Source organism: Salmo trutta, chromosome 18, assembly GCF_901001165.1.
Source record: "Salmo trutta chromosome 18, fSalTru1.1, whole genome shotgun sequence".
Classification (NCBI taxonomy): Eukaryota; Metazoa; Chordata; class Actinopteri; order Salmoniformes; family Salmonidae; genus Salmo; species Salmo trutta.
Window position 1 is genome coordinate 55,300,609 of NC_042974.1, and position 12,426 is coordinate 55,313,034.

Here is a 12,426-nt window from a genome sequence, read left to right on the forward strand (position 1 = left end):
AATTAGCATACCCCCTGAGTCACTTCCCTGTTTCTCCCTGTAACCTAGAGGGTAACCAGTGGGTCCGTCTCCTCTATATCATGTTTCTTGTAGGATGACAATGTCTGTATTTCCGATTTCTTTGATGCAGTCCAGGTTCCTGCTCTTTAGGCCAAAGGAAGATGACCTCAGGCCTTGGATAATCCAGGATGAGATAGTGAAGGCTTTGTGTTCCATAAAGTGTCCAATGTTGTTGGTTGTGTTGTTTGGCCTCAGGCCAGTAAGTGTGGGCAGAGCCTGCTGAGCATCTGGTACATTCTATTGCTTGGGCTAGTGTAAGAGTGTGGGTTGGGCCTGTTTGCCCGCTCCAGGCCTGGGCGTATGTGTGACTACCAAGTTGAGGCCCTCTTTGCGGGAGTGGGGGCATGGGGTGGGCAAGAGGGGCAAAGGTCTGATCTGAGGGGGCCTAAATGGGTGTGGGCATGGTTGACTTGGGGGGGTGGATGTGGCTGGTGGTGTTGTGGTCTGGATGTAGGTCCTCTTGGTGTGGGTCCTCTAAGTGTAGGTCCAGGGGGTCTCGCTGGTCTGGGCGGGGTGTCTACTGATCTTTTTTTATTTATTTATTTAACCAGGTAGGCAAGTTGAGAACAAGTTCTCATTTACAATTCCAACCTGGCCAAGATAAAGCAAAGCAGTTCAACAACATACAACAACACAGAGTTAGACATGGAGTAAAACAAACATACAGTTAATAATACAGTAGAAACACAAGTCTATATACAATGTGAGCAAATGAGGTGAGATAAGGGAGGTAAAGGCAAAAAAGGCCATGGTGGCAAAGTAAATACAATATAGCAAGTAAAACACTGGAATGGTAGATTTGTAGTGCAAAATATAAATATAAATAATGGGGTGCAAAGGAGCAAAATAAATAAATAAATACAGTAGGGGAAGAGGTAGTTGTTTGGGCTAAATTATAGATGGGCTATGTACAGGTGCAGTGATCTGTGAGCTGCTCTGACAGCTGGTGCTTAAAGGTAGTGAGGGAGATGTGTTTCCAGTTTCAGATATTTTTGTAGTTCGTTCCAGTCATTGGCAGCAGAGAACTGGAAGGAGAGACGGCCAAAGGAGGAATTGGCTTTGGGGGTGACCAGAGAGATATACCTGCTGGAGCGTGTGCTACAGGTGGGTGCTGCTATGGTGACCAGTGAGCTGAGATACCTACCAGGGTCTTGTAGATGACCTGGAGCCAGTGGGTTTGGCGACGAGTATGAAGCGAGGGCCAGCCAAGGAGAGCGTGCAGGTCACAGTGGTGGTTAGTATATGGGGCTTTGGTGACAAAACGGATGGCACTGTGATAGACTGCATCCAGTTTATTGAGTAGGGTATTGGAGGCTATTTTGTAAATGACATCGCCGAAGTCGAGGATCGGTAGGATGGTCAGTTTTACGAGGGTATGTTTGGCAGCATGAGTGAAGGATGCTTTGTTGCGAAATAGGAAGCCAATTCTAGATTTAACTTTGGATTGGAGATGTTTAAATGTGAGTCTGGAAGGAGAGCTTACAGTCTAACCAGACACCTAGGTATTTGTAGTTGTCCACATATTCTAAGTAAGAACCGTCCAGAGTAGTGATGCTGGACGTGCGGGCAGGTACGGACAGCGATCGGCTGAAGGGCATGCATTTAGTTTTACTAGTATTTAAGAGCAGTTGGAGGCCATGGAATGAGAGTTGTATGGCATTGAAGCTCATCTGGAGGGTTGTTGGAGCCTTCCCTGTAGCTCAGTTGGTAGAGCATGGTGTTTGCAACACCAGGGTTGTGGGTTCGATTCCCACGGGGGGCCAGCACAGGAAAAACCAATAAAAATGTATGAAATTGTATGAAATGTATGCATTCACTACTGTAAGTTGCTCTGGATAAGAGCGTCTGCTAAATGACTAAAATGTAAATGTTGTTAACACAGTGTCCAAAGAAGGGCCAGAAGTATACAGAATGGTGTCATCTGCGTAGAGGTGGATCAGAGACTCACCAGCAGCAAGAGTGACATCATTGATGTATACAGAGAAAAGATTTGGCTCAAGAATTGAACCCTGTGGCACCCCCATAGAGTCTACCAGAGGCCCGGACAACAGGCCATCCGATTTGACACATTGAACTCTATGAGAGAAGTAGTTGGTGAAGCAGCCGAGGCAATCATTTGAGAAACCATGGCTATTGAGTCTCCCAATGAGGATGTTGTGATTGACAGAGTCGAAAGCCTTGGCCAGGTCAATAAATACGGCAGCACGGTATTGTTTCTTATCGATGGCGGTTACTATATCGTTTAGGACCTTGATCGTGGCTGAGGTGCACCCATGACCAGCTCTGAAACCAGATTGCATAGCGGAGAAGGTGGGATTCGAAATGGTCGGTAATCTGTTTGTTGACTTGGCTTTCGAAGACCTTAGAAAGGCAGGGTAGGATAGCTATAGGTCTGTAGCAGTTTGGGTCAAGAGTGTCCCCTCCTTTGAAGAGGGGGATGACAGCAACTGCTTTCCAATCTTTTGGAATCTTAGACGACACGAAAGAGGTTGAACAGGCTAGTAAATAGGGGTTGCAACAATTTCAGCAGATCATTTTAGAAAGAAAGGGTCCAGATTGTCTAGCCCGGCTGATTTGTAGGGGTCCAGATTTTGCAGCTCTTTCAGAACATCAGCTGACTGGATTTGGGAGAAGGATAAATGGGGAAGGCGTGGGTGAGTAGCTGTGGGGGGTCCCGTGCTGTTGACCGCGGTAGGGGTAGCCAGGTGGAAAGCATGGCCAGCAGTAGAAAAATGCTTATTGAAATTCTCAATTATAGTGGATCTATCGGAGGTGACAGAGTTTCCTATCCTCATTGCAGTGGGTAGCTGGGAGGAGGTGTTCTTATTCTCCATGGACTTTACAGTGTCCCAGAATTGTTCTGCTTGAAAAAGCTAGCCTTGGCTTTTCTAACTGCTTGTGTATATTGGTTTCTAACTTCCCTGAAAAGTTGCATATCATGGGGGCTGTTCGATGCTAATGCAGAACGCCACAGGATGTTTGTGTGTTGGTTAAGGGCAGTCAAGTCTGGAGAGAACCAAGGGCTATATCTGTTCCTGGTTCTAAATTTCTTGAATGGGGCATGCTTATTTAAGATGGTGAGGAAGGCATTTAAAAAAATAACCAGGCATCCTCTACTGACGGGATGAGGTCAATATCCTTCCAGGATACCCGGGCCAGGTCGATTAGAAAGGCTTGCTCGCTGAAATGTTTCAGGGAGTGTTTGACAGTGATGAGTGGAGGTCGTTTGACCGCTGACCCATTACGGATGCAGGCAATGAGGCAGTGATCGCTGAGATCTTGGTTGAAAACAGCAGAAAACATCTGTTGCTCCTGTGTAAAGTGTTGGGGCTGCGTTTGAGAGCGATGTCCTTTAGGGTCCGGGCGAAGATGGGCACTGCTGCCTTGTATAGGTGGACCAGGTCGTAAAGGCTGTTCAAGTCCAGGATGGAGTTGTGGGCCAGGAAAACATTTGGTTTTGAGGCACAGTCACGGGAAATACTTGCGTTTACCCGCTGTATGGTAGCAGAGTGGAAGTCTTTTCGTGGTAGCAGGGTGGAGATAACCACTTGTGCGTTGGAGAAAGTAGAAGAAGCTTTTACAATCACTCCCTTGAGTGCTGTGGCCACCATTTCCTGCTGTGTTCTCAGGTCATTTGTGCCTGTGTGTATTATTATGTGGCTGGGTGAACCTAGTTGGTTCTCAGACAGAAGGTCTAGGGCGCGCTGGGTGTTTAGACACCAGAGTTTAGACACTGTTTGGGAAAAAGTATTTTTTACTTGTATACATTTCCCTTTTGAGTCCATAAGGAGTACAATCTGTGTCTTGTGTATGTCCTCGGTGGGTGTGGGGGGGTTGTCAGGAGGGCTATCAGGGTGTCTGACAGGGGGGATGCTAAGAGGGGGTGATATCCCCTGGGCTTGGGGTTCTTCATTTGTCTGTCCCTGTGATTTCGACACTATGGTCAGGGCTAGACTGTTCTGCTATGACTCTTTCCCTGTCCCTCTCTAGCGGATTGCTCCTCAGACTGAAAGATTCTCCTTGTAGTGCTTTTCTCTCAGCTGCAGGTCATTCATGCTCTCTGAGGATGAGAACGCTCTTCTGGTCGACCAGTGTGTGTGTGTGTGTGTGTGTGTGTGTCTGGGAGACAGTGTGTTTGTGTGAGGAGCTGCCTGCTACACTGTGGGCTCCCGAGTGGCACAGCGGTCTAAGGCCCTGCATCTCAGTGCAAGAGGCAATACTTCTGGTTTGAATCCAGGCTGAATCACATCCGGCCGTGATTGGGAGTCCCATTGGGCAGCGCACAATTGACCCAGCATCGTCCAGGTTTGGCCGGGGTAGGCCGTCATTGTAAATAAGAACAAATTCTTAACTGACTTGCCTAGTTAAATAAAGGTCAAATAAAAATTAAACTTGAGAAACCATCCTACCATATTTGCATAACCTGCAATAGAGCAAATATAATAATGATCGGCGTGGTTCAGAGCAAACATACGTTTGTAACTTTACTCAGCAAGCTTGTTCAAATTCAGCTCATTTCGAGCAGTTTGAGTAAACAAACTTTTACACATTAGCTAAAATGCTTGTCCTTTTGAAGTCCACTCAAATCACATAATAACGTTGATTAAGCTGATTTGAGTGGACTTCAAAAGGACAAGCATTTTAGCTAATGTGTAAAAGTTTGTTTACTCAAACTCTGCTCGAAATGAGCTGAATTTGAACAAGCTTGCTGAGTAAAGTTACAAACGTATGTTTGCTCTAAACCACGCCCATAACCTTAACCATCACTCATATGGACTGTATAAATGTGTTCCTCACATCCATGACATGACTGGGATTGGGCTTAAGGTCGAGGTCATAGAGCCAGTTCTACGGTTCCAATAATAGAACACCTTTCCCAGTGGCCAGCCAAGCCTCATTCTCTCTCCTATCTCTGCCTTTTTTCTCTCTCTCTCTCCTCCCCATCTCCCGCTCTCCTTCCCTCTTTCCTCCTCTCTAAATGTCACTCAGCAGGGGACTGTCACATTAGACAAAACATGCTTTACTGAGAAACCAAATCGGCCAGCAATGTAAAATCCTCCACCCAAAGACAAAACAAATTTCAACTGTCTTTCAACTACGTGTAACCGATGTGAAATGGCTAGTTAGTTAGCGGTGGTGCGCGCTAATAGCGTTCAATCGGGTGACGTCACTCGCTCTGAGACCTGAAGTAGTTGTTCCCCTTGTTCCCCTTGCTCCGCGGCTTTTGTGGCGCGATGGGTAACGATGCTTCGGTGGGTGTCAGTTGGTGATGTGTGCAGAGGGTCCCTGGTTCAAGCCCAGGTTGGGGCGAGGAGAGAGACAGAAGCTATACTGTTACATACGCCTAATAATGACACCGACATTGTGAATAATACTAAATTGGAAATAAAAACATGCCACTTACTACAAGCGGCCTGCAGAGTTTTCTGGCAGGACTGCAAACAGACAAACACAAGCCACCTGTTCAGCCCAGAGAACAGCAGCTTGATGACATCTAATGAATGGTCTTGACTCATACACAACAGTATGGTTGATTAGAGAGAATCGGAAAAGGGAATCTTATAAGGTATTCATGGGTTTGCACGTTTCGTTACAATATTGTTTTGAACGTTCGTTTTAGGATTGATGTCCAACTGAGCGTTCTACTCAATGCGTTCTCATTGGGCGCTGATGAAGATTTAGTCTGAAGTGCATTACTGTGGCTTTGAAACACCATGATATTTCAAAAGGAGGCAAATAATTAGGAAAACCTTTCGTCATCTTTGTTATGTCGCCAGATTGACTTTAGATGCAGTACAACTTTAGCTAGCTAGATAAGATTGAGCGGACATCACTGAACTGTAGCTAGCTAACATTAGCATTGCTAGCAATTCTTTACAAACTTTGCTAGCTAATGGCAACATTGCCATCTCTCTTAAGTAAATTTGACAACATAATAAAGGGGCAAAGTTGTTCCTACTAATCATTTGCCAATTTTAGCAATATCATCGTATTTCCAGTCCACTATCGTGTAATTTGGACGAAACAGTCATTAGCCTCCATTCAGAATAAATGAGAGAGAGAGAATAAGTATCAGAGAGAGAGAATGTTTACTGTCCATTTGTTATTGTTTATTATCTATTTCACTTGCTTTGGCAATGTAAACATATGTTTCCATGACAATTAAGCCCCTTAAATTGAAATTGAATTGAGAGAAAATAATTATCAGAGAGAGAGAGAGAGAGAGAGAGAGAGAGAGAATTCTCAGAGAGAGAGAGAGAGAGAGAGAGAGAGCTCTGCATTGCATCTTCTGTTTTATCTGGGTGCACAGGGAGGGCATACTGCTGATCATAAACAGATAAGCTTTTTAGATATAGAGACGAGCTTAGGAAGGATATTGTAATCAAATAAACCTTGTTTGAACTTTTACTATCTGTAAAGATGGGCTCCAGGCTTCCTTGCTGCAAAATAACAGATATATTAAGACTGGCATTCTGAGGGGACACCTATTTGTCAGTCAGTCAGTCATGCTCCTGCTGTCAAAACGTTAACAGAAATGTTACATTAATATCCGATTCTATTCTCACATGCACTCAAGACCCGAAATACACCCTCAGATGGCCCAGAAATAGGCTTTAATTTGCCCCCTAAACAAGCTGACACAGAATACACACATCTGCCATGCTTAGGCAAGCTGTTGTTGCCATGGTGACAGTCAGGGTCTAGTCGCTAAACAGTGGCGGTTGGCTCCACTGTGCTATTATTGTTAAGCTGCATTGGAACCCTCGTAGAGATCACACTAGTCCTTATATGATCACACGCAAACATACATTGACATACACACGTTGGCACACACACACACACACACACACACACGACACTTATTCTCTCCAAATCGTCACAGCTGCCAAAACCAACCAGAGAGGGACATTATTCACATAGTGATATGTCGATCAGCTGACCTCCCTTCTGCTCGGTCTTTGGCTTCATCCCAACTGGCACCCTATTCCCTATATAGTGCAGTACTTTTGACCAGGGTCTATAGGGCTCTGGTCAAAAGTCGTGCACCGTGTAGGGAATAGGGTGCCATTTCAGAGTCAGCCTTTATCATAGAGGAGAGAACTAGGAAGCTATCTGGCTAAATCCTCATTTTAGGAGCATTTATCCTCTATTTCCAGCCACCACACAGATTAGAGGACAGGACAAACAGTAGCAGCATGACCTGAGACATAGGGGCTCTACTTTAACAAACCTAACGCGATGGTAATTCTTAGCGCTGGTGGTAGCGTTGTAGGTTCAGGGGGTGTCAGAAATATTTTTGCAAGAAGAAGAAGTTTTGATGAATACACAAGTTGTGGGTGTGTCGAGGCTAGACACCTCACTGGCCAATCAGAACATGCTTCATAGCTAAATATGTGGTTGCTTCAAGTTGTGTATTTATTGGAATGTTAGTCCGTTATGGCCTAGTTCGTTGAATAGATCCAATATGTATGCCGTCTACCTTGTTTTAATTGCATTGCTTCAATATGGAAATACATTGTTAAACATAGGCTATAGTATTCACACGGATACAGGGGCTAGGCCTACTGGAAATTGCAGTCTGGACATGGACATGCCAAACATAGTCAATAAGCAAGATTACATTGACTAGGCTATTGATAAGGCCTACAATTCTGATCAAACCAAATAAAAACGAAACAACTTGTTTTAAATAGGCCGTGTCTAAATACAGTTCCAGGCGCCATAATCGCACCCCGTGGTCATATAATACAGACAAGGCAACGGGCTATGGAGGGTTTTACACACATACAAACTTTTGACAGGAGCTGGATAACGATCCAATATAAAGAGAAAGGGGGAATGTCCACTCACCGTTATACTGCTCGCAAATGTTTTACAAACATCATGGAACAATATTACACATCATTTTTGATATTTCTCCAGAAATAGCAGGTGAAATTGCATCGCATTCAAGCCATGTACGGTCTCACCCACCATAAGCCCATGGACAGTAAATCTTGTTAATAAGTATTTTTTTTAATCAAATTAAATGGAAAACCAATCACTCAGTTTTTTACGCCAACAACAATATTTCTAAATAGGATCGGGTCTGAAGCATGATATCATAAATCGCATCTCTCGTTCCACGAGCATAAGGCAATGTGTGCACACGTAGGCCTAAGGGCTCTTCGGCAGGAGACATGGATGTTTGTCCTATCGATTGAATATAGTTTATTAACTAGTATACAATAATCCTACAATAGGCCTAGTTATAACAAACATATAGCCAATCACGTTTGGAAATATTTGTCTACACACATTGGATTCGCATTTCGAAAATGTACTGTATGTTCGAGCCATGGACAAGTGGACATGGCTCAAACATTCTAATAAGATTAGAGTACCATCGCTGTTGATATCTCACTGGGCAGAAACTGGTTGAATCAACGTTGTTTCACGTCAATTCAACAACAAATAAATCTAAAAAACTAATTGGATTTGCAAAAAGTCATCAACAGGCATTTCCTCTATTCCACCCAACATTTAACCTAAATCCAATGACATGGTCCTTTTTTTGTTACTGATTTCATGTTGAATTCATGTTAGTTGACCACTCAACCAGATGTAAATCAAAAGTAGACGTTGAACTGATGTCTGTGCCTTGTGGGATTGCCTGTTAGTGACTTCGCCACATGAAAGGTAAACAAACAAACATAACATTGGTTAAAGGCTACTGACTAGGCTACTGTGCGCCTCTGCTGGCAAAATGGATGCTATAACCAATTGTTTTACAGCTTTTGGCGGGTCTTAAATATCACCATTAGCACTGGTTGAAATTGGCACATTGTCACACGTTTTTAAGGACACACCTCAAGCATTTCCACCCTCCCACCTCAGTGCAAGCGAGCTGATATAAGACAGGGAAATGACCAACCCTGGCGCCGGGTTCTGAAAATAGCAGAGCGCTGGCTTTTACAAGTCAAAATTGCCAAAGAGTGTGCGTTTGACACTAGCGCCAGTTTAACGGCAGCCGAAAATAGACCCCAGCCTGTGTCCCAAATGGCACGCTATTGACCATGGGGCTCTGGTCAAAAGTAGTGTACTAGATAGGGAATATGGTGCCATTTGGGAGACACATTCTATACTAGAAACTGTCTGCAACCCTCTTTTTGGACAATGTAATGGCCTGAAAAGAATCATTCAAATCGTTTACAATGTGTAGCTAGGCTAACAGTGTTAGAAATGGTTCAATAACCACCATCTTTATTCCAGAGGAGGCTGCTGAGGGGAGGATGTCTCACAATGTCTGGAATGGAATAATATGTGGTTGACACCATTCCGTTCCTTTTGATCTAGCCATTCCCATGAGCCCGTCCTCCTATTTACAGTGCCACCAGCCACCACTGTTTCAAACAGTAAGGGTAGCTGGTGACTTTGTTCTGCTTCACTAAGCCTAGGTGAAACTGCACCATTCTGACAGTGAATAAAATGAGAGTTCCTTCCTGGTCCATGCTGCTAAAATCATGAATGACAGCCTCCCTCCATCCATGTAGACAGTACAGTGGGCCAGGCCAGCTGGAGGTTGGACTACAATTGGGACGGAGGGGATGGAGAGGGGTGGCAGAGGGGATAATGCCCTTTAAGCACTGCATCCAGCCTACAGCAGCCCTTGGCACACCACTCCAACGTACACACGCCATTTCATTAGCCCTTCCTCCCCAGTCCTCCCCCATCATCACCCGTCCCTAAACTAGCTTTGCTAAGCACTGATAGCCAAATCATCAACGATGGCATCAACCCTTTTAAGGAGATGTACAGCCAACAGCGACCGCTCTGATGCCAAGCTGATTTTGCACCTTGCAGAGGATGACTGAGGACAGAGGACTGTCCTTAACTATAGGCCGCCTGGGCTGGCAGGATACACAGGATGGGTCCCAAATGGCACCATTCCCTATATAGTGCACTATGGGTTTCCGTATGGGCCCTGGTCAAACGTAGGGCACTATAAAGGGAATAGGGTGCCATTCGGGGCATGGGACGGGGTTAAAGTGAAATGAGGAGCGTCTCTCTAATCTGATGCTGGTTAAGTCTCTTCTCTTAATCTCACTATACAATATAATGAGGATAGCGTAGGATGGAGCGGAGGCACGTGACACACTTTGGTGAGCACTTCCACCGGTTCGGCTGATGATATCTGGGTTCTTCAAATACTATTTCAAATCATTTCAAATACTTCATCTGTACTTGAGTGAGATAGTCTGGTATAACAGACCAATAGAGTCGTTCCAAAACTGCAAACCCCTCCTACTTGGCACTCCAGGCAGACCAGAGCAAACGCTCCAAGTATTTCAAATACTGTTTGAGCCCAGGTCCGCTAGCTCACCAAAATGTAAACGGATCAACTGTGCTCTCTTGCTCTCGCTCTCAGGATAAGGGTATTACGGGGTGGGGTGGGGTGGGGTGGGGGGGGGAGGTATGGCCTTAATACTGTCCTATCTCAAATCCACTTCTCCACTTTGTCAGACGTCACCCTGGCTTTGTTGTGACTGATGGACGGTGTAGCTCTTTGTGTGTGAGACCATGTTAGGTTATGGTCTGTAAAAGCAGGGAGACACTAATTGGTGGTTCTTGATGAAGGCTCTTGATGTAAATATAATATTAATTATTTAGCCTAAATGTTGGTCAAGTAAATCCACAGCAAGCAGACATGCATGTGCAACTTCCATTTTCATTTGTATAGACATAAATACAGCAAGTATTTCATTTGCAGCCCTGAGAGTGAGCTTGTGGCTTGCCAAATTTATTCAATAATTAACTTCTCATAATGACTAATGCAGAAAATGAACAGGCCCACAGAACAAATGGCATATTCAAGCCATTTGTATAAGAATATTCATAAAAATGGAACGCTGGTTTTCAACGCTTCGGGGATACCACTTTCTCGGATTCCTCTATATTCCTTATCGACTTTTCCTGACAGGTGACATTCACGTGTACCACACCTTGTGAAAACATAAAGCAACCCAGAACAAAAATATGAGACACTAACTCACCCAGAGTCTGTCCTAATATGGACACTGTACAGGTTACTAGAAAACATGGACCCTCCAGGATTCTGCCCTTATATGGACATTGTAGTACCAGGACTCGGTCCCGGTAGGGACACCGTACAGATGACTATGCAACATTGACTCCCCAGGACTCAGTCCTAATAGGGACACCATACAGATGACTATGCAACATGGACTCACCAGGACTCTGCCCGTCAGTGTCTGGGCTGATATCATGACCCCGGCCCAGTCTTTGACGGAGGTCATCCAGCCCACCTCGCTGAGTGCAGCCACCGTCTCCTTGGTGTGCTTGATCCCATCCCCATGGGAAGTAGGGTTGTGGACACGCTGAGCATTCTGGAAGAGAGAGAGAGCGAGATGTATTAAAAGAAAGAGATGGAGAAGGAGGTGAGAAAGGAATAGAGACAGAGGGAATCAGCATTACTAATCAGGGTATAAGATCTTCAGAGCAAATGTACTATCACGCTCCACCAGTCTCAAGCCCTGAAGAACAATACATGGTCGAGACCATGGCAGCCTGTTTTGCTTTCAATACGTCAACACACACACACGTTAGCAGGAGACAGGAGAGTAAGGCAAACACTGAGCCTAACACGGGCCTGGGAGACTGTGTGCATGCGTGTCTCTGTGTGCGCCTGTGTCTACCGTGTGTCTCTGGGAGAACGTGTGTATGTGTGAGGAGTGTCTCCATGGTAGCCAAGCAGCCAAAGAGCACCTCTGCTGCTGCAGCCCAGCCAACTCACTGAGTTTCTGCCTCAGTGAGTGGGCTGGACTGTCTGCTGCCTCAGTGAGTGGGCTGGACTGTCTGCTGCCTCAGTGAGTGGGCTGGACTGTCTGCTGCCTCAGTGAGTGGGCTGGACTGTCTGCTGCCTCAGTGAGTGGGCTGGACTGTCTGCTGCCTCAGTGAGTGGGCTGGACTGTCTCAGTGAGTGGGCTGGGCTGTCTGTTGCCTCAGTGAGTTTCTGCCTCAGTGAGTTGGTTGGGCTGTCTGCTGGACTGTCTGCTGCCTCAGTGAGTTTCTGCCTCAGTGAGTGGGTTGGGCTGTCTGCTGCCTCAGTGAGTTTCTGCCTCAGTGAGTTTCTGTCTCAGTGAGTTTCTGCCTCAGTGAGTTTCTGCCTCAGTGAGTTTCTGCCTCAGTAAATGGGCTAGGATGTCTGCTGTGCGAATACTTAACAGTGTGTGTCATAAGCGCATCTGAAGTATCCTGTAAGTATAACTGTAGAATCTGTCATTGGTTCTACCTGGAACCAGAGGGTTCTTCATGAGGCAGAATTTCTGTTACATGTATTTAAAATACGTATTTTAATTACTTCTG

General features: G+C 45.3%; 1 protein-coding gene across 17 annotated transcripts in view; it reads right to left on the reverse strand.

Moving 5' to 3' along the window:
- The window catches only part of LOC115153540 (calcium-activated potassium channel subunit alpha-1), a 214,617-nt gene that overhangs the window by 159,157 nt on the left and 43,034 nt on the right, over positions 1-12,426 (reverse strand). For all 17 annotated transcript variants that reach the window (XM_029699100.1, XM_029699098.1, XM_029699097.1 and 14 more), the window contains exon 2: positions 11,292-11,447. In XM_029699100.1, coding sequence (XP_029554960.1) covers positions 11,292-11,447 — 156 coding nt within the window. The remainder of the gene's footprint in view (positions 1-11,291; positions 11,448-12,426) is intronic.